General features: G+C 42.0%; 1 protein-coding gene across 1 annotated transcript in view; it reads right to left on the reverse strand.

The window, feature by feature from the left end:
• The window catches only part of LOC106742700 (neuropilin and tolloid-like protein 1), a 132,591-nt gene that overhangs the window by 9,234 nt on the left and 100,135 nt on the right, over positions 1–23,222 (reverse strand). The window contains exons 5-6 of the mRNA XM_014615897.1: positions 8,966–9,122; positions 4,452–4,511 (exon numbers count right to left, since the gene is read on the reverse strand). Coding sequence (XP_014471383.1) covers positions 4,452–4,511; positions 8,966–9,122 — 217 coding nt within the window. The remainder of the gene's footprint in view (positions 1–4,451; positions 4,512–8,965; positions 9,123–23,222) is intronic.

A 23,222-nucleotide genomic window follows, 5' to 3' on the forward strand; every position in this document is an offset into this window, starting at 1 on the left:
TCTCTCTTTAAATATCATCACTTGAACGAATTTTAAAATTAACACAAACGCATTTCCATATATGGTTTCACTTTTCTTATTTACGTGTGACCTCTTCGGATATAATAAGCCTACTACGCACTATTTTGGTGAGAATCAAATTAAAACCGATAATAGGAAAGACAGTGATATCATTCATCCGCGAATAAGTTGTCTATTGTCGGCGAGACCGACGAAAATATACTTGCTTCATGACGTTGGGAATGACATTTCGGCTCGTGTTCTCACAATAGATTGCGCAGTTGCCCCAGGAACGGTGACATGCCGCGCGTTTGTCCCGCTGGAAATTTACTTGAAGAAAATTTTCAACTGCACTGAGAAAAAAATTTCTTCGAATTTAATCAATTTTATCACATCCAAACAAATTTCATCATTGACACGCTCCGAAGAAACTAGCGTTTCGATTAATAAATACGACCGTTAGATTTTTCAACGAATATGTGTCTTTATCTTAAATAAAAAAATGTGTTTGCAACGAGTTTTCTTATAAAAAGAATATTTGTTTCATTTTACATATTTATTGTAACCAAATAGTATTTTATTTGGTTGAAAGATATTATTTGAAATAATAGCGTTCTTTCCGTTAAATAATAGAGTTTTCTTCAATAAGACATTTTTTGCGCAAGAAGCGGAAAATACATTTAGGATAAGAATGAGATTTCCAACTGATGTCGCAGTTAAATAATCCATTAGGAGTACCCATAAGTAACGTCATTTTTTTTATATTTATACATAATTTTATTTTATATAATATTTAGTACAGTTTATCAGTTTAATCAAGCAAAGTAAAGCTCAGTCTATCGAGCTGTGTGCAATAATATTCAGCAGTTATGATTTCATTGTGGGATTCAGAACCTCGTAGTGGATATTTATTCGATCTAAAAGAAACGACATTACTTATGGGTACCCCTAATATTTTCGGACGAGTTTGGGTATTCTAATCGGAACCTATGTTGTAAATGGAAAAATCTGGGAAAGATTCCATGCAGGGGACGCGTAAAGTAGCCCTCGCTTCCCCGGATATACGGCCGACACGTTGTCCATTGTTCCGAGATATACTTCAAACGGCAGCGCACATATCGGAGAAGACATTGAGCAAGAAAATCGCTCCAAAGGACTCAGCAGGACTCGGGAAGGGGGCGACACCTCGCCTATTCCTATTAGGTTCCTCGCGCGATTGTTCGTCGGCTCCGCGCGAATCAGCTTCAGCAGGCTCCGGATCAACGTTACTCGATATCGGGGCGACAACGCCTACGTTGTCGGCGCCATTATCGCTCCTCGACAAACATTCCCGACGAGTTAGTTTGATTAGTTTAATGGTTCGTTTGGCTTTACGCCTCCCCGCGTGTCGACAGAGAGAGAGAGAGAGAGAATCTTTATCTCATGCCCGCGCCAGCCCCACCGACCAGAATGTTTTACCTTAGAGCCAATCGACGCCGATTATCTATTCGTGTCGTCGCCGATAAAATGCTCAGATAGCGCAGAGTAACTTTTACGATCGCTGCGGACGCGCGCGCGCGCGCGCGGGGGGAGAGATTTTACTCCGGAATTAATCCTCGATTCGGCGGATTTGATTCCCCGCGCGCGGGACGAGGCGACAGACGAAGGCAAACGAGATGGCAGATCAGATATCGTTCGCGACGTGTGTTTACGTCGGTTAATTACCGGCACGTCAATTACGGGATTAGATTTAAGAGTCGTAAATGAAGAGAATTCGCGAGAGAGCGCCGGCTTTATCGCGCGTTAATCACTATCGCGTGTTTAATCCGTCTTCCGCGCTTATCGCGCGGCGTACGCCACGTTTGAGCGGCCGGCGAATCCACACACGAGGTTTATGCTTGCATCGGGAGAAGAAAAAGTTTTAAATAGAAAAGTTTCGCCCCCGCGATTCCGATGCTCGTTACCGCGCCTCGTTAACTCTTAAACGTTAATAACCGACAGGAGTCGTAATTCACAATTAGAGTAACGAAGATGTCCGTCTGAAGGGGGCGTCTTTAAAATTTACCGTATACTTCCGCCGGGTGGGCCACACATATGAAAGCTTCATGGGCCGCGGAGAAAAGTGCTTCGTGATTAAGTTGTTAAGAGCGGCGGTGACGTGTTTTCTCTCTCGCTGGGTGGATAAATAATTGATAGAAAAGCGTTTGGCTTTCGCACCGCGAGAGAGCACTCTCCTCGCGGCCCCCGATAACTACCACTCGGCCGTATTAGAGAGAAACCGATTAATTCTTTAGCGGCGACCTTAAAGAGTATTACTACTACTATATCGGATCGATCAATCGAATCCAAATTTTAATGCTGCTTTGACTTTTTTACTATGTAACCGTGTTGTGAATGATAATTATTAGACTGCACGTTACTATTTTTCTACAAAAGTACAAATAACTTTTAGGCACATAACATCTAATTAATTGCTTTATTTTATTTTATGGTCAAAATTTCGACTCGGATATTCGTTGGAAATCGAGGAAAAACCCGAGTTGAAAGGATGCTTTATTGACTTTCTAAATAAAAGAGTGTCTGCGTTTACTTCAGGCCTATGGCCGGTTTGCACTTTTCCATGGTTACCGCCGACTGCCATCCCTGCTTCTCTCGTTTCATAGCATTTAGATACCTCTCGGAGATGTAAGACTCTCGATCTCGAGGATGGTATTAACTTGAAATCGTATGGGGTTTGGCGAATGTTGCCCCACACGCTGCTCAATGTTTAATATCATTCCTGAGATCGATCTTATATCTCCGAGAGAAATCTAAATGCTATGAAACGAGAGAAGCAGGGATGGCGGTTACCCATGGAAAAGTGCAAACCGACCGCAAGCCTGATCTATTTAAATAATTTACCGACCTGCGAAAAACCTATTTTCACGGCACTTGTTAATTCCTTCCTCTCTTTCTCTTTCTCTCTTTCTCTTGAAGCTTTAATTCTGCGGATTTCATTTTAATGTTACCTCGTGAAACTATAAATGTCCTCGATACTTTAATTATAAAAGTTCAAATAAGTGTTTAAAAGACTTTTTTAAAAACTTGTTTTATTGCTAAATAACAGAAATGCGAAAGAGGAAATTTAAAACAATACAATGGTCAAAGTAGGGCTAAATTTTATCATTAGAATTAAACTTATTTTGCTATTTCAGCTCATACTGTGTTGTAGAATTAAAAATTAACATAGAGTTAAAATTTCGGAATCCGGGGATTGTGCTCGATATAATACGGTCCAAGTTGTTTCGCCTTTATGCGATACCTTACATCTGGCTTTCCGTGAAAACTCGACAAAGTTGACGGATGTGGAACCTGTTACCGAAGTTGTAAAAAGCGTGTTCGTCTTCGGCAATAACCGGTTGAATACCCTCGTAATTCTAAGTTTGATTATTCTTTTTTCCTCTTTTCCGAAAGTCGCGCAAAACCAATGTTGCACTGCTCACCGTTGGGTGTATGTACGCATGTGCACACACAAACGCGTCTTCAAGTTTTTAACAGCCGCGTGCCTTTCATTTCGTGCCTCATTCGAGTTGCGGGGTTATTGGCGCGGAAAGTACGATGGGAGTTGAAAGATTCGAAGTGGCCGAAGTGACTTTTTTGTTCCAAATAGCCTAATCCACGAATATATGATTGTTCTATGTATCTATCGATAAATTCACTATCGAGCGAGTGTTCGGAAAAGTGTTAATCATCGAATAAAAATGAGACCAACGCAGGGAAGTGAATCGCATCTCGGACGTGCGAAATAGTAATTTCCGAACTTAACTTATCGCCCGAGCGGAGGGACGTCGTGTCCGACGACGATTTATGTCCGTCCAGAGCATCCCTCTCTCTCTCTCTCTCTCTCCTTCTGGCACCTCTCCTTCGCGAACAGTTTTAGTCGCGCGCGTTGTTTCCAACGCGTCGCACGGGCGACAGTTTGAAACTTTTAAATCGGCAGGTCGCGTCGATGCCGTCCTATCGCAACGGGGGGCTTAATGGCGCATCTTTTACATAGACGAGGCAGCCCTGGTCATACTTCGTCGAATTCGCGACTTTGATCCTCCCGCTAAATCTCCCCCGCTTTCTCTCTCTCTCTCTCTCGAAACTTGCGAAACTTAATTTCTATCTCCGGAATATGCGGTACGTACGGCAAACTTCTTCCCTCCCACATCGCACCGAACGTTGTTCTTGAGAATCTATCAACTACGGGACGCCGTCGGAAGGGGAAACATTTGTGAGCCATTTATGCGGGGCGAAATTTCGAAACAGGCGCGGTGAATGCGCCGCAGGGGCAGTGCGCGTGCGCGCGGCATGATCTTTAATTTGTTGATTTATTCCCCGCTGTCGTTACTCGCGAGGTACGTGTTTCGCGTGTTACTTCGTCGTCGTCGTCGTCATCATGGTCGCCGACGAGCGACCGAAGGTGCGAAGATAGAGGCAACATTACTCACCTCAGGTCTCCTTTTTGCAGAGAGATCTCCTCGAAGACCAGGCGAATTCTCTCCTTCAATCTGGAACAGGAATAAAGCGAGTTAATCTACGCGCGTTTTCTCGTCTCGTGAATACGCGATCGCCCCGTAATATTACTTATTAGCCCCCGCGATGGGGCTATTTTAAATACGACGCGCGATATTAAAGCGCGCGCATTTTTATGCGAATGTGGAAATATTATTACACACATTTTTTGCCAGAGCGGTGCCGCGTAACGCGCGCGGTTTATCTTGTACCCCCGCGGTACTAATGAAACAAGATGGGCGAGAGCTGTAATTAATTTCGTTATAAGCGTACCCAGCGTATGAATTTGTTAAAACGGCGGCGGCGCAGCGGCTGCGAACAGCGCACCGAGACCAAATCTCCCCCTTCTTCTTTCTTTTTGCGAAGAGAGATTTATGGTTAAACGACAGAGAGCACTTCTCTATAAGAAAGCACTGTGTCGAAAAATAAAAAAAATATAACGAAAAAATTTATTCCGTGGAAAAAAAAAACAGCTGTGTTGACTATATATAGTTGATTCCGTATAGAAAGACAATAAAATAACAAAACTGTAATATAACTTTTATCACATATTTGTTATATAACTTTTTATTTCTATGTATATATAGCAGCAACTAAATGTATTGACCGGGTAGTTATATATACGAAAAGACAGTAAAATTACAAAATTATTATAATAAATGTTATGACATTTTCGTTATATAACTGTTTTATTTCCAAGTTATATAGCAACAACTGGATGTGTTGACTGAGTGTCTTTATATAGAGCGCATATAAAAGGCCGAGACTCCGAAATATTTGGAAAGATATCAATTTTGTAAAAGAAATATTCCAGATAGAAGTTGCAGGGTTTAAGAAGATCTATTTACCTATTTAATCTATTTATCAATTTGATCACGCCAAAAGAGGATTAGTATTTTAGGATTAAGTTTATGAGCGATATTCTTCTTACATTTAAAATCGTAAACTTAATTTCACCTTCGAACGTTATGTAGCCAATGAAATTAGCCGTACAATACGGAAACGAACTTGAGGCGATCTTAAATATAGGACTATGAACACTTATATAACTTTCTCGTATATGACGAAACGAGCGTTTAGAGACGCGCACGTGGTTCGTAGAACGCGATCGTCGCGTGACAAAGACGAATTATTGAGAACATTGCGGCACCTTAATACAGAGTGAATGCCATGAATACCTAACGGATAGACTGGCTCGTATACATACATACATACATATATAAATACATATATATATATATATATATGCATACGTATCCGCCGGCTTTATAGCGCATGGCGGCGTTGCGTTGACATAACTGTCAGACGTATGTATGCGAATGCTACTTTGATACAATTACTGCAATTAAGCAGCGGCCCACAATACTACGGAAATCATATCCTCGCGCTGACCCCGACACGGCGGTGTGGCGAGGCGCCGCGATTAAATTCATCACGATTGAGCGACGTTCCGACTCGACTCCGTTGACTATTTCCTTTGATAACCCGGCAGACATTCGCGAAACTGATGACCGTTCAGCGGCACGGAACGGTGAATTATAGCGTATAGTTCGCGTAGGCGTAGCGTGTAAAAGTGGGCGCGAGTTCGAGATTAGGGCGACGCGCGATAAATAATGTTTCCCCTCTTCCGACGCGGCGGATTAATACTCGCCGCTTGTTAACGTTTCGCCGGTCGACATTCGGCGGATTACATTTTCGCCCGGGGTCTCTCTCAGCGTGTGAGCGAATGAGCGTGCGAGTGAACGAGCAGCCTCGGTAGCGTTGTTTCGCGGAAGCAACGGCTAGAGAATGGCATGGAACGCGCGCTTCCTGCGGAGGGGAAGCTTCGTGCCAAGAACTTGCCGCTTTTTCCCGCTATCCGGGTGCAGCTTTTATGCCACGACGAAACGGGCGACAGAACGGGCATGAACTTTCGGCGGCTGTGTAACAAGGAGCCGAGATGAGGAACGACGAAAGTTGAGGCCGCCGGCAGGAAGCCGGAAAATTTCCGATGACGGCGAAACCGCGGCAGGAAAATTCAACAGCGTCAACCGGGAAGGGCCCGACTTTCGACGCTCTTTCCCCGCGGCGCGTTAATAATTTAACGTCCGCTTTGTACCTCCCTCTCTCTCGCTCGTTCTGTTACGTGTCATGGCAGATACGACGAAAGAAACAAAACTCGGGCCTTGAATGCAGGTGTTAGATTTGTCTAGAGGATTAAAGGGATGCCAAAGCCGCAACTTGATAAACGTCGATCATATATAGGCGATCCTCAAAATGTCATATTACACAAACAGTTACACGATCGCGCTATTTTTTGTATTTTCCGTAAATTTTATGTAAATATAAGTGCGATATAAATGCAAATGCGAATAAATGTACGTTACTCTGTTTTGCCATATCTACATAGTAAAACATTTTGGGTAAATAACGGGTTCACTGAAATTTTTTGTTACTTTAACAAAGTGAATATGTTAATTTAATATATATTTGTGCATTTTTAATATATTCCTATGTTAAAGCAATATACAAATTTCAACGGATCGTTATTTGCACAACATTTTTTACTGTAACGGAAAATCTAACCAAAATGTATAAAAATGTTTCTGCTTCTCGTATCTGTTTAAGCCTTTACATTTAATTGAGGTATATAGATGCCCTTTGACTTTTTTTTTTATCGAAGTATCGACATACTCTGTACAAACTGCAAGACTTTTGTATTAAGTCAGTATTTATGCTAATTCGACAGAGATGTCAATTTTGAAATTTTTTATTGCTTCCGTCACATATTGAGCAATGTTTAAATTAATTTTCGCACGTACTTTCACTGTGTAGAAATATTTGTATAATTCTGTGTAGCCAATATGACGTAAACTTTACAGAAAGAAGTCAATATTTTACCGTCAAAGTTTTCAAGTACGACATCCCCCCAAGAGAGACGAGCTTATTTTTCCTTGTTACAATGATTTGCAGTGACTCCGAACAAATGCGAGACGTAATTTTTTTGTCAGCTGCCTTGCTTATAATATCACTCAGAATGGAAGACCCGAGCTGATGTTTAGAAGATTCACTTTTCGAAACGAGATCTCCATTAGAATTATAAGAGCTCCGCTGGATCTACTTGTTGTACCTTAGTATGCCGTACAAAAACATAAAAACATTTCTTCATAGGAACTGCGAAAAGTTACACAGAAAATTTTTGTTTAATAATATAGTATATTAATATAACATACTATAAGCTATAATATAATATAATATAAGTATAATTTAAAATTACTAGTAAATTTACTTTACCACTGATAGAGAAAAAGGTGGAATAGAATAAAAAATATATATATTAAATTAATTAGCTTTAACCAACTCTAACTCTAGTGGTTGTCTATGAAATTTATTAAAGCTAGAGAACCATGATGTATAAATAGTAATTTATAGTAATATACATATCTCGATGTAACGAAAGTTGTATAACGTCATTTGTAATGACAAATACGACGATGCACGATATCATGGAATTTTATAAATTTACAAGTTTTAAAAATTTTATAAGTTTTTATAAATTTTTATTTCGTGAATTTTACAAGTTTTTTCGGTGAAAAGTGAAAAGTTTCACGGGTGGCTGCTACCTTCATAATTTCGGCTCTGCTGTATGGCTAACTTCTGGCTGCTGCACATTATCGGTTAACGTATAAAGTTAAACATATAATCATTAATTTGATGTCCAAGCAGGTGACAGACATATTAACCGCTAATGCAGAAGTCGGAAATTAGTATAACCGGGCGATATTACTGTGATATTTTTCAGCTCTCATGAATATTTATCTTGGAGAAAAATTCTCTGCGTGTAGACACTGCATGCAACGGGATTCCCACCAAAATACATTCAAACCGGTACAAATTGTTATAAGAATCTCTCTGGGAATTTTTAAGTAATCGTCCAGCTATTTCTGCTAAAGTAACATCCCATACAATACAAATGTCCAAAATCGAGACATAAGACATCTTTAAGTCGTTTTTAAGTCGAAAATACATTTCATATATTCCAAATTTGGACTTTGTGCTGCCTGGAATCACACTTATCCGCGACAATATAAGAAAGAAGAGGAGGATGGCGTAAAATACTTTTGTCAGATAACGTAAATACGAATATGAAAGAATTAGTAATCTAGTTTCCTTTAACACTTGGGAATATTTGTCCTAGAGCGTTCAATAAATAACGCATCTGTCTGTCTGTCCGATCTATCTCTCTCTAAGATTGTATTATCGAACGGTTCGCCGAGTCCGAGATGATCGAGCATCGTCCGATACGTTAGATTGGGTGTTAATTAACTGCGAGCGGGATCGCGGACTGTCGTCATTAAACGCGCGAAGGCAGTGGATGTATGGCCAGGACGGAGATTAGCCGCGGAGATGCATTATATATGGATTAGGGCCGGAACAGCGAGCGGATTCAGGAGTAGGTCAGATTAGTTACCTCGCCCGGAAGAGGTAGGAGCACCGGATGTTCTTCGGGTAGGAGGACGGGTACCGCGGCGAGTAGAATCGTCCGTACTGCGGTGTCAATTGCGAGCTGATGAACTCGTGGTCGCACATCGTGCCCGGCACCAGCAGGCCGTCCGTCTCGAACAAACCTGGAACAGAGAAACACTCGTGTTACAACGTTGTCTATTGCGTCCACTTAGATCTTTTTTACGATACGCCCAATGCTTAGATGATTTCAGATTCATCTAGATGGAAATGAGGTAAAAATTCATCTGGGATGAGATGAAGATCACTCGAGAGCTTCTACGCTCACTTATTACCGACGGTGGTGCGTTATATTCGGTCGGCAGTCGATTTTCGTGCTTGCAGCCGCGGGCTTCCTTCGTCCGTTCAACGAACTCCGTCGTCGTAAATATCATATCGACGGAATTCCGCGGTGGAAATTTTCACATCCCCTCCTTGCGACTGGCAAAATCTTTCCGGTCGATCTCATTAAGAGAGCCTCGTCGTTCTGAAAGGGCCGCTCGATAAGCATCGCCAACGACACGCGGCGCAAATCCTATTTAAATGCTGTCTCTCGCGGGAATAGGAATCGAGATGAAATAAAATTAACGATCGCTGGCGCGCGTCCTTAGAGCGGAGACGCGAGTACACACACCTCGGTGGCAACCCTCGTTGTATTGATCAACTAGTCGCGCGCGTTCCGCGCTCACCCCATTGAGGGCACCGCCATGATAGAACGATTCGGCCTATGAACGGACTGCGTCGCTCGCGTGTACAAAAACGCATATAACGGTATGCGAGTGCGGTGAACCGGAGTTAATCTTAATTTCTTTTTCGCACACACCCTACGCTTCCGCTTCGTTAGTTTCCGCAGAATGGCCGAGCGACGCTTTAAAATCAAATCGAATAGCAATCGGGGAGAGGGAAGGAGGGAAATTATTTGTGCAAAAGTGACACCGATCGGAAAATTCAGAACAGGCCGATTTGGTTAAAAGCCCGCGAAGGGGGGGCGGAGGGAATGATCACCGCTCGCACTTACAAAGGGGCCGAACTTTGTGTCGTTTTTAAATTCCACGATTTCTGCGGGGTATGTGCGGGCAATTACATCGCGCTGGCTCGCGCCCGATTCAGAATGCCCCAGATCGTTCTTTTATGCTCGAAACAAAAGGCGAGAGAAAAAGCGGCAGTATCCGGTGTAGATCAAAAAAGCGGACGGGGGTGAGAGGGGGGAGAGAGTGTCGCCGTCTCTCCTGTGAGGAGATTCCACCACTGGGGAGAGATGTCGAATTCCGGGACAAATTAATCGTTAACACGCCCATTGGCAAAATCCCCATTGTAAGTAACGCGAATAGCAGTCGCGGGGCTTCGATATCTTCGCATTGTGCTCGATCAATTATCTTGATAAATGGTGGTCTATCGTACTTTATGATATTCGAGAGGCATAATTAGATTACGAAATAATGATTTATCGACCTTTCCAGTGCGCTACCGGCATTAAGATCTCCAGTATAATCTCGCGTACGCGAGTGTGTGTATGTACAAATGTGCGTGTGTGTACGCAAGATACAGGAATAAAACGATCCAATTTGGATGTCGGTAATTTCGGTGATAATACAGCAACGGTCGAATCGCGTTATGTGTTATTATTTATATATGTTGTGCGAATGCAAATGTGTTCAAATACGTGCACGCGTGCGTACTTCGTCCTTCACGGTCACTTAATTTCACAGCGATACGATTATGCAACGCGCAAAACTACAAAGAGAAAGTCCGAGCTCGTCGCTATTCGAGATCACAAAGAATTAAATGGTATGAATTTTAAATTTAATTAAAATTAGTTAGCACACAATGCTCCTCGTATAAAATAAAGCGGCTTAATTTAATCAAAGCGATTCTCCAGGAGAGCAATTTTTATCACCGTACCGCCATGCCGTTCCAAGAGGGCACGGAGAGAGAGAGAGAGAGATAGAGATAAAGAGAGCCGCTCTTGCCTAGTTTCCGTGTGACACATTAATGAATTCATTTCAAAGTACATAAGAAAATATATACGTAGTCGCGTCATATTTATCGCGAGAGACGCTCAGGCTCCCGCGGGATCTAATCCGTCCTTCCAATCTCTAAAGTCTTAAAATGTTATTGCGAAAGATGTTGTTCCTGCCATGTGCATTTTCAACTCTAGCGTGAGGAGACACGTCGCAGAGAGAAAGAGAGAGAGAGAGAGAGAGAGAGGGAGATTTGGTGCGCGAGTGAGGTGAAAACTATTGAATTATATATATCAATGATATATGTATTCATGAATGATGGAGTTCGTTTCGTACGTCTCATGTTCGTGCGACTGATAGTTTCCCGATATCGGCCTCCCCTTTGTGATGAATCTGAGAAGGGAGTTGCAGAAGTTCGCCTTTTTCACGGAAAAGTGGCGTGTTACCTCTTTTTTTTTTTATCTACCGTGAATTAGAACCTTTGATTAATTTCGTTCAGTCCTTAAATACTCTTTTCCCCCGTCTTTTCTCTCGTCTGCTCTCGTCCTTCTCTTCTTCTTCTCTTCTTCTCGGGACGTCTGGACGAACTATTCGAAGTTTAACATCGGTGTGCCCCTGAGATAAAGTTGTGTGGTCGACTTTACACAGAGTCGCGCACGTGTACGGCAACCTATCTCTCGCGGGGGAATCGTACGTGTACCGGACGCTTAATATCGTCTGCTATCTGGCGTCACGTTGTGGCTTGCGAGAAAAGTGTGGTTTACACGGAGCAACGGGAATAAAGATCAAAAAGAGAGGACGAGCTTGTTCGATTTTTCAGAAAGTCTGAAACGATGGAAATTAATAATAGAAGAAAAAGCAATCGGGATTTATTTAAAGAATGTATTGTCCGCGATTTATCATTCCATTTGTGTGCTCCCTTTCCAATAGCGGATTTATATAGAAACTGATAGTGGAGTATCAGGGCCCCTAAGGAAGTCTCTTTTAGTATAAAATTTCGAATTGTCTATTACATCACTGGCAATGGTCTAACATTAATAATTGATTATTTCAACCTCAGTTGCTATAATTCCTACACTTGAAAGCAATCATAATTTCTGAGCTTTCTCACATTGAAAACACGCTATCTTTTTGCAAATTGTCGCGTAAGAAATATTTTTATTTTTTAAATAGATGAAAGCGATTCAACAGACAAGGAATTCCTTTAAAAAAATGTATTTATTTAATTGAAATAGTATTTGTGCTGCAATATGGAAAGAATATAAGGAATATAAAAAATCTCTCCATAGGTCTATAAAATTAAGGAATTTTGTGTAAAGAGATATAGAAGCAGTTAAGAGGCCCTTGAAATATTATAGTATTAACATCAGGCTGCGAAAAGTCACTATTCGTCACTGTCTTCTCCTCTCTCTTTATCTCTCTATTTCGCGTGCCGTATTTATTTTCTCCGCGAAATTGTTCGCTCGGTCAAAATCGAACAGTCGAATTAATTTGATCTCACTCATTAGGAAATTTCGCTGCGGATCTTCGGAGCTTTTTACGAACGGCGAACTCGCCGACAACAGCAGACCGAGGGACATGTTCTTTGCGGAAATTGTACGTGTACAGCACGCCCGATGACGTCGGTCTTCGCTCACAGTGCGGTATCACGTTGCAGATTGCAAGAACGTTCTGTCTTGTTGCGACAGAAAGCTGAGTATTAGATGTAAGAAAAACGAGACATCGCTCCTGAGATGATGGATTCCCGATGCTTTTAACGTTGAATAATTCCGCGAAAACCTGTATCGCGAACGGTGCACATATGCACATATATATTGCGAAAAACATCCGCAGTCACGCTGTAAAATCACGTTTTCTATAAATCGGAGATCTCGTTACACATTACCATCCTGTTTCTCTCGGGGAAGAATTTATGACACGGTAGCTACTCGTATCGCACGAGTACTGTATTCCATTGTATTCGAGCCGGCATTTGTTCGCGCCAATGCCACCGTTAATTTGTCGAAGGAAAGATAAGACAAATGTCACGTATGACTGAAATTAACGACGCGATTTCCCAATGTATAGCGTGTTTAATATGCGCCGTAATCTCCCGACACTGATTTATTCCAAATTTTTGCGTTATCGGGGCGAGACTCGCGCATACGTTTGAATTATGAAACAGCTCCATTGGGATACCCGCCCCAATTACGAGTCTAGCGATGAGTCAAAACTCTCCGAATCATACCTCACGTTGCGCCCGGCCACCACGCTCGCCTTTTTTCCAAAAAACACACGGAGAGAATTTTTAAGTAAAAATTACTGCGGAATTCTGTAACCGAGGTGTGTATCGACATTCCGACATAATTTATTATTTTTCCGTTTCATATATATTGTTTATATTTTAACACATTGCCAACCGATCGGGTAGATTCTCTCTCTCTCTCTCTCTCTCTCTCTCTCTCCTCTCTCCTCTACTGCACCAAATCATACTTTTTACATCGTAAAATATCGTCATCAGCGCGTTTTCTCGATTTATGCCTAATTAAGATATTTATTTTTGTCTGTAATTTCATATTGCGACGAGCACCGCGCGCGCGCGCTTTTTTTCTTCTTGTTGTATGCGCGCAACAGCGTGTCCGCGTCGAAACGTTTTCTCTAATTAATGAACGAGGTTCGCGCAAAAATGATGAATTAAATTTCCGTCCGGGAAGTACGCCGCGCCGTCCGTCGATATCGGTATCGTCAATTTCCAATTTCCATACAGCGCACTTTTATTTCTCGTGTGTGCACACATCGAGCTTCCGACTGCGCTGCTACGTCGTTTCGCCTCGTATCGACAGATCTTATCTGAATATTTTATGGACTAGCCCGCCGGAGGTGACGGAGGCATAAGCCCGGTGTCGATGCATAAAATTTCGCGTCACACACCTCGGTCATTCGCAAGCCAAGGCGGAAGATGTAGACGAGAATAAAAAAAAAATACGTTCCCACAGCGGCGTTGTTACGTCGCGGAGCGTCGTCTCGGTGTTGAGAAACTTCGCTGCGAATCGCCGGAGTTTGGATCGCCGCGTTCCTGAACTTCCGATGCGTTTCGGCCGACAGGTTGCACTCCGCCAGGGTCATGCGACACTTTTGCATAATCTTCGCATTCGTTTTAACGACGCAAACCCGAACGACACGCGCGGCCGACACACCGCGGAAAATCAGCGTTACCGCCGACGTGCTGTAAGTGTCCGACATCCGTTCTCCTTTTTAAAAAGAGGCTAATACATGCGCGAAGAAATGACTTAGTAATAACAACTAAATCTGAATAGCTCGTTCTTCTGCCATTGCTGAAAGTTGTCTATTAGAAGTAAAATGCATTCGCTGCGAGGCACAACTTTATTAGACAAAATTAATAACGCGAGTAGGTATGTAGTAAACAAATTTGTATTAAAAACGGTCCGTTGGAATCTTGTATTATTTTAGCATGAGCAATGCGTTAAAAAGTACACAAACATAATGTTAAATTAACACATGCATCTTATTAACATATGTTGTAAGGAGTTTTTGAAGTGTTGTAAAGAAATATAAAATAAATTGAGTATTGTTTTATTCAATTTGAAACATTTTAAATAATGTCGAATGGACTTGGGCTCTTTCGAATCTTATAACAAATCTAGTTGTTAATTTTGAAGGTAGCTTCACTCCATTTGTGGTAAGAAAACATATATTATTCACTTAATAATTGCTGTTATTTCAATAGGAATTGTAAATTTAACTCTCTTAAAATTGAAGTTAACTTACACTTAAGCGGTGTGACACATTGGTATCCTATACGTATATTTTTAATTTTATTGAAACGCAAACTCTTAAATATCTCAATTTAAATATAAATGGACTTAGGTCACTTTCAAAATAAACGGCTCATATATATAGTTTTACGTAATTAAATTTTAACTTTAGTAAGTTAATTTAATTTTAACTCAACTTAGTTGGTTTTTGTTTAGATTACTTTTAACTTAACTAAATTATTGGTATAGATCATTAGCTTTTAACTTAATTTCAAGAAAGAAGTTAGTTTATCCTGCTAAGAACATATTGGTTTACTTTAATGAAACAACAACATTATCACTCAAACAAAATGATATTTGATATTAAATTGTTGTTTGTCTTAAACAAACCCAAGTCGAACAAACACATGTACTAAATTTAAGGAATTAAACTTTTTCCCCGTGCAAAGTCACATTTCAGCCGCCGCAGCTATATTTCAGCCCTTGTGGTTAATTCTTTCTCCGAGTGTACGCGACTCACTCTCCACAATTGAACGGTCCATAATTAATTGCGTAATGTTAATCTCGGCGAAAATAAATTATATAATATCGCATCATCATGCTCTCTGTGTGTGTTCCGGTAGAGCGCCGCCGCACTCTGTTAATAATTTTGCGGTTTACCTCGCGACAAATTGTGAATAAAGCCGGGATTTATAGACATAAGCCCGCCACTTTAAAAGGTTCGAGTTCATGAATGAAAGAGCACGGAGCGAGGCTGGTTGTAAATATTCTATCGACGGTCCGGCGCAAAGAAGATCGATAGTTCGCTTTAGTTCATTTTCACCGCGCAGCAGCAGCAAGGATCGCTCGCTCGACGCTTTACATCGGCGTCTTACAGCCAGTCCCTTGTAATTCTCTTTGGTGCCGTCGTCTTCGCGCACCGTCTTCTCGATTTCTTTATGTGATACGTGAAATCTTCCGCGCCAGTCACCGATCGCATATATAAAGTGTGCACACACAGCGGACGAACCGAGCGAGCAACCAGCAAAGAAAACACGAGAGGATGCCGCTTTCGTGGACGTCGCTGTAACGCCGTCGTGAAAATCTTGAGAGATTCATCGAGAATTTTCTCTTGAGGGAAGAACTGCTAGTCCTCATCGTAGCAGCTGATTTCGCTCACGCAAGAGACTACGCACTTTTTGTACGCGCTTTAAATACTTCGCCCGACTTAACGAGGATGGTTGGGTCGCCGACATTTGAATTTTCACCGTGAGTGATTTCGCGCGAACGACTCTTTCTACTTACGCCAAATGCGCGATGGTACCTTACTTTTGGGGGAAAGACTTCTCGAGATTCGTCGAGGAAAATCATTGTAAATGCTAGAAAATGACGATGATTTCGAACCCGGTTATATACAACAAGAGGAAGATTTTTTATGTTTATAACTAAAATACGTACAAGTGAAAGAATTATAGTAGGGAGAACTATTTTTCTACAGAAAATGTTATTACCCGCACAGAACAGATTTATATTTTTATTATGTATTTTTTTCTCTCCCTTACTTGAAGATTTATTTCTTCAAGTCAAATAAACATTTTTTCTCAAAAATTTAAAAAAAATTTCATTTTAATCTAAAAAAATATCAATTGAAATTTAATATTTTGATAAAGAATGTATCTGACATTAAAAGAACGTTTTTTCGAGTTAAATATTAGATTTATTCGAGATATTATTCTTTAAGTTAAATGAAGAAGCTCTTCATTGGAGTAAACATTTTTGCCCAACACTCGGTTTGGATAATATTACGTCTACGCGTTTACACCTGGAAGCGGTTGACGTTACGTCACGCGCGCCGTGTCAACTGACCTTCCTCGGTCATTCGCTCGCTCCCTCGTCTATTCATTCGCCTGTTCTCTCGCTCGTTTGTCCGCGATGCACAGAAGGCTAACGCTCAGTCTGCGACGCACTGGCGTGCGATATGCATCGTGTTGGTGTTTGTTGAAGCACTATGACATTACGGGGGACGCCAGTGCCGCCCGGTAATGGCGATCGTGTCGGAACTTGGAGGAATCGTGACCCGCGAACGGATCGACGTAGAAACATGGAACAGAAAGCAATCTCCTTGGCGCGAGCGTGCGTCTGCGTCGCTCTTTTATTACCGTTTTGGGGGACGACCGCTGCCACAAACGTCGTGATAGATACAAGTCGGGGAAAACTCTCGACATGACGCGTCGACCTCTCTCGTGAGCGGGGAATCTGTTAAATTCTTCCCTTCATAACGACGTTAGCACAATGTTATTACTACACTACACGCGCGCACCCTCGCTTTACATTATCAACGATATTTCGTCAGACTATGATCATACTTCGCGTTAGAATAACATCGGACGTATTACCGACATCCCCCGGCGGATTTTTATCATACCGTGTAATGGCGATGTACAGAATGTTTCTTAAATGCCGCCCAATATATTAAGAGCTGATTTTTGAAGACACTTTATGAGGATAAGTTCATACAAACGTACGGTCCCAAAAGCCTCGTTTCAGAAATACAGATTGTTAAAAGTTCCGTAAAATCGCCGTTTTTTTCTTAATATCTCGCAAATATTATCTGAAGTAATGATTTTATCGAAATCTACCAGGCTACTTTCTTGCTGGTGATTAACGAAATAATCGAAATCTGCTAAATGATTGACCGATTCTGTCTAAAATATTATTTAGATCCTGTTTCGACGCCATTGATTTTTTATGAAACGGCGATCAATAAGTCGAAAACGAAGGTGACACTCTGCCTACTTGCCCAAGCTTCAAAAAGAAATCTCTTCGTCTAGGGGCCACTAAGAAAGAACGATAATTTTATAGAATCTCTTTAATATCCTGTATCTCTGAGGCTTTCGGGGCGATATATTCATACGAATTTTACTTCACAAAATGGCCTCGAGAATCAGCCCTTAAATATTGGACAGAACTTACGAAACATTCCGTAGAGAAGCTGTTTTTCCGACATCACCGCGCGATTCGCGTAATCTTGCAACGATACTTTCGGTGGAGAAAGAGAAAAGCAAGCCGCGCATTTAAACTTTTACTTTCCTCCGCGGAAAAACAGACGGGGCGGCGACTGCCGTCGCTCACTGAGAAACGAGAGCGCTATCAGATAAAAAGGCAAACAAGCGCTCGCAGCAGATCCGCGCGGGACCCGAGACGCGCTCCTGTAAACAATGCTCGCGCGTGCCGCTACAGTGGCAGACTCGAGAGTACTTTGCGCTTACCCGGTATGTAACTTTATCAGGCACACACGCGCAAGGTCCTCATATATGTCCATACATATTGACAGCGGCGAAATTTTTATCTCATTCCGCCGCGCTTATCTCGAATCACACAAAGATAAGCTGTTACCTCACGTTTCTTTTTTTCTTTTTACTTTTTTTTTTTTTTTTTAAAGCGAGAACGGACGCAAAGTAATGCGACGGCGCTTCCTTACGGCTCGGCGAGGCGCGCAATAAAGTCAACGATTCTTATAACCGTAGGTTTAAGTAATCCTATTTTATTGGTCTAATAAAGCGGCCTATGCAAAGGGCACCCTGAGTGCATAACGCGACGCTCGTTCCCCCGCGGGTCCGCAAGAAGCCGCTCGGCAGAGTGTAAACGGTCGCTCCGGATGACGGGCTCATATCTTCACATCGCTCGTTTACATCACGTATAAGAACGCCACCAATCTTCCCTCAAAGCGCCATTACTTCTTCCTTCGACGCTCTTCGCGATCCTCTTATGCACCATTCATATCTATCTTAGACGTATTTCCCGCCCCCTCCCCCCTGCCCACCTTTTCCTCTTCACCGTCGGATTCTTAGATCATCATTCGCGTTGCACTCACACGAGGCAAAGCCAAGATATTTTACTGGCGATGTTTGTAGTGCGACGAATATCACTCACTCGTTAACCTTCGGAAGGTTTCTTTCTCCCTCTAAAATAGGTGATCTATTTTCAAAACAATGATTGCGACAAACTTTTCAAATGTAAATTTTTGTGCACTCTGAAAGCTATAATATTTGTACACTGGATAATCACGTTTACAGACGTTTAGGTAAGGATATGTTAGAAAAGTGTCTCGCAGATCCAATGTACCAAACTAAGCGGCAAAAAGTGTGCCAACGAACGGTTAAAATATCGTGTCACACAGACGCGGGATCCAACGCCGAGAAGGAATTGCGGCGGAACACGACGGAACAGTGTAACGAGATTACGGTTCCGCGAAAGTGGCTTAAAATCCTTTTACTCGTCTGATATACGAAGGACACACAATCGCTCCTGATGAAAATAAAGTAAAGGGAAATAGATCGCTCGCGCGATGACACTGAGATCGCTGAGAGTTGTCCTCTCTCCATTATTGCTCATTGTCGAGCGAGAAATTTCCGATCGAACGCTTAAAATCGATCGATCGATCGGTTGACTGATCGGTCGATCGATCGTCATTCCACTTGCAATCGCCGTGCACAAGTATGTACAATATCCGATACCCCACTGCGACTGCTCCGCAATAGAATTACAAAGGAAGCGGAGATCTCGATTTCTTTCTATGAGGAAGTAGCCGTTCGGTAGGATAAAGAAATTCTCAGGACGGGAATTTCACGTCGACGAGCGAATCTATACGCCGATATCAGTCTGAAAATGATTCGCTTTTAACTGTCACCGATCTCTTTCTCTCTCTCTCTCTCTTCATTCTAGCAAAAAAAATTGGTATAAATTGAGAAATTCAATCCATCGAAGATGTGTACACGTGAATTAAAAAATCACGCCGACGGGTATGAGTAAATGGTAATGACGTTACGATGAGAATTAGTTAACTGAATACGATTATCGAATACAAAAGTATAAATTGAAATTAAAACGACGAGTCGACGTGAGATAAGAGTAATACGATAAATTTTAACCTTTCTAGACTCCCGCCTAACTTCCTAACATAAAGACTTGTGTTCGGTCGGTGAGAACGATTTTTAAATAATGGAAATGGAATATATTAAAAGTTTCTTTTCGACATGAACTTTAGTCTCTAATTCAAGTTGGGAATATATCTTAATGAAAAATCATAAAAAGTAGAAAATCAAAACAGCATTTTTTGCAAAAGTTTTGGAAAAGTCATTGATATCGTGTCTCGTGCGTTGAGGGAAAATTTACGTAAAAAAAAAAATATATTTATACAGTGGGCGCCAATAATATATTTATTTAAATCTAAATTTGTTTATTCAAATAAGATAACAATTATTCTCATAACAAGCTATATATTTAGGAAAATATTATATATTTTCCTATTTGAACAAGATTTTTTCTCAGCGAAAAATATGTATAAATAATAAATATATCGTTGCTCAACGAACAAATATTTAAAAAATTCTTTAGGTTGTTTTAGATATCTTTTCTCTTAAATATAGATCTGAAAGATTGATAACGCAAGTCAAGGAAGGTGATAACGAGACTTAATGATAACGAGAGAGAAGATAAATCACAGAGGTATTCGAATATTACGCGTGAAATCTTCATAGGAATGAATGTCTGTCACGGAATGACAGCGAGAGGAGAGACGCTTCGCGGTGGGGCATCGATGACAACGAGAAGATAGCATTTTCCGATCAATCTGTCTCTCCCCCGTCCCCCCTCACTCATGTCGCCATTCCCGTCCATCCGTCGATTCAACCCGTTTGAACGTAGACGATTGAATCTTGAAAGATCCCTCTTATCAACCGGAACGAGCGAGAACGTTATCGCGCTTACCTGTCGCGCTCCACCTTGTTTCTCGGTACTTACGTGGCGAAAATACAAGTGGCGACTCGAACGTGCGCCCCGATCTTTTATTCGCGCTTTGTCAACACCTATCGTCCAACAAAGGCTTCGCTATTTCCTTTCATATATATATATATATATATATATATATATATATATATATATGTATTATCTTCCCGGGAATAAAAGCGAACACTTTCGCCTGACCCAGTTCCGTGCTTTGAACGAGAAAGGCAGCCGTCGTGATGTCTGAGTCTCCCTGCACCTCGGGCGGAAAGAAGCCGGCGTAATCGATACGCGGATGCTACGTTTTATTTTTCTAAGCGGATTGCACTCGGATTTTCGGCATTCACGGAGGCAAAAGGAAATGTCTCCTTTTTGCCTGACGAGTCGCTCCGTCGCGACTTTAAAAGTCGAAGGACTGTAGTTCAAATGGCAGTGCTTAACAACGAACACGTATAAATACGTCCGCCGCAATTCGTCACTACAGTCGTCGTGCATCGCATTTTGTCTCGTTTATCTCGATATTCTCTTGTCTTTTCCTCCCTCCCTCCCTCCCTCCCTCTCTCTCTCTCTCTCTTATTCTCTTTCCGCCCGTCTGTCTTTTTTTCGAAGAAGATCGTAACGATGCGTAACTTAAAGCTTCGAACTTTGCATTTCTCATTCTCCAAATTTAATTAGCGCCGGAATGATAACACCGCTGGAGAATGGGACACTGTGCTACTTGAAGCGGAGAATGTTCTGCAACTTCAATGTTTATCAACGTTCGTCGCTGAGGATGCTGGCGCAACTTTGTACCCTACTTGAACTTGCCGTGACAAAAGACTGGAAATTTAGAATTTTGTCTATCTCGTACGACTGTCACTCTACCCCATTCTTCTCGCTCCTGGAAATGAAGCCAAAGAGAAAACTCGCCGTACTTCGAGACACGAAAGCGGTCTCTTAAATTCGTCATGCGTTGGTCGTTTTTGCCTTTCACGCGCAGCGAAAGAATGAGGGGGAGGGGGGGGGGGGNGAGATGAAAATTCATCCATTTAAATTCCACCGTTTTTTCGTTTACATCGAATGGGAAGTTTCCCTCCCCTTCCCTACTCTCCACCTCGTCCCGGTAAAAATACGTATACACATCTTGATACGCAATCGTTATTCTTCCGCCCGTTCTTCTTCCCGTATTCGAATATGTAATCGTCGCTTTAGCCTGTGGACGATTGAATCAGAATTACGGCTTTAAATTGTAAAGAGCGGCGGGAAATCGCTGTATGTAGCGTCTCTGTAATCCGATTAGCGTTACAGTCGGGTTTCGATCACTGAAAAGATCCAACCCGTTCGCTTTTACCCGCATTGACTACCAACGAGATGAATAGAAATCAAGTCACAGAAATTTCTGTCAATCGAGCGAGCTGAATCAACTCGTAGCTCGCCTCCCCCTCCCCCTTTCTCTATTTTTCTCTCTATGTCCCTTTAATCAATATATATATATATATATGTATCCTAACTAGCTTAGCTCGCTGTGTTTCGCGCGAAAATTGTCCGTCTCGTTCCGACTCGCTTGTCGAGAGAATGTTACGTCTCGTGTTATGTCGCGAGAAACACAACGAGAAAGAGGAACGAAATATAGGAGGGAAAAAAGGAGCGTTAATGTCGCGCATTAAGCGGAGATATTAATTTTGCGGTCACCAAGTGCGTTTTTCTCCGAGAGAACGAGCCACCGGCCACCTTTGTCTCGGGGAGTTTGAAGTTCCATTTTATAATTGTGGCGCCGTTCCAAAGTTACTTCGAGACAGCGGTGGTTTCCCCCATTTCACGCGGCCGCGGTCCGCGCACGCTTTATGTGAAACCGCATCGTTTTAAACGACGCTCGCGACGTGCGAACTCTTTCACGATTATTTTAAAATTATATAGCGGACATCCGCGAACTTTACGATATTGCGCTTCGTACTTCGAATGATATATCTCGGTAATATACTGGGTTCGGTCTTAGATAGCGCAGACACTGCACGCAAAAGCGTTGTCCCTCCGCGGGATAAGAGAAGAAGAACGAGAAAGAAAGAGAAAGAAAAAGAGAGAGAGAGAGAGATTTTCGTTTAAAAAAAAAGAAAAAAATCTCGTCGGACACATGTGACACTCGCAGCCGTTCGTTAATGCAATTTAAATTAATTCGCGTTCAATCGATAACATGAACGCGAGAGAAGCGCCATTATGCGGATATACACACGGCGTTTATAACGATGAATAAATTAATAACGAAAAAATCCCGGGATAAGTGAATGATATTTAGTGATAATTTCATTTGTATTTATTCATAATGTTCCACAGCCGCCCGCGCGTTTAATAAGATTCCCTTATTTAATTTGCCCGTCCGTCGATTTACATTATATTCTCGATCGACGTCGCATCAACTATGCGAGCGCGCCCTATGGGCGCGCGTTGAACAACATTTAACCGGCCGATGATTGTCAAATGGGAGTCCGTGAATGATCCGTCGGAGGGATTTTTTAATTTCTCGCTGCGCCGAAATCGCCCACGAATCATCGTCCGTAATCGGGAACCGCTACGTGCGTAATACTCTCACTTAATTTATGACGTTTACTCAGGTAACCGCGCAAAGAAGCCGAGAAGCGAGCCTGCTCTCTCTCTCTCTCGACGAGGTATCCTCCGCGGTAGCGCAATAAATTGCCGTGGGCTGCTTTCCAGCAGTAAACCCACGCAAATAATACCAACACAGGCTACACCACCACCACCGGTGTAGTTC

The sequence above is a fragment of the Dinoponera quadriceps genome, unplaced genomic scaffold (genome assembly GCF_001313825.1).
Source record: "Dinoponera quadriceps isolate SergipeBrazil2010 unplaced genomic scaffold, ASM131382v1 scaffold589, whole genome shotgun sequence".
Classification (NCBI taxonomy): Eukaryota; Metazoa; Arthropoda; class Insecta; order Hymenoptera; family Formicidae; genus Dinoponera; species Dinoponera quadriceps.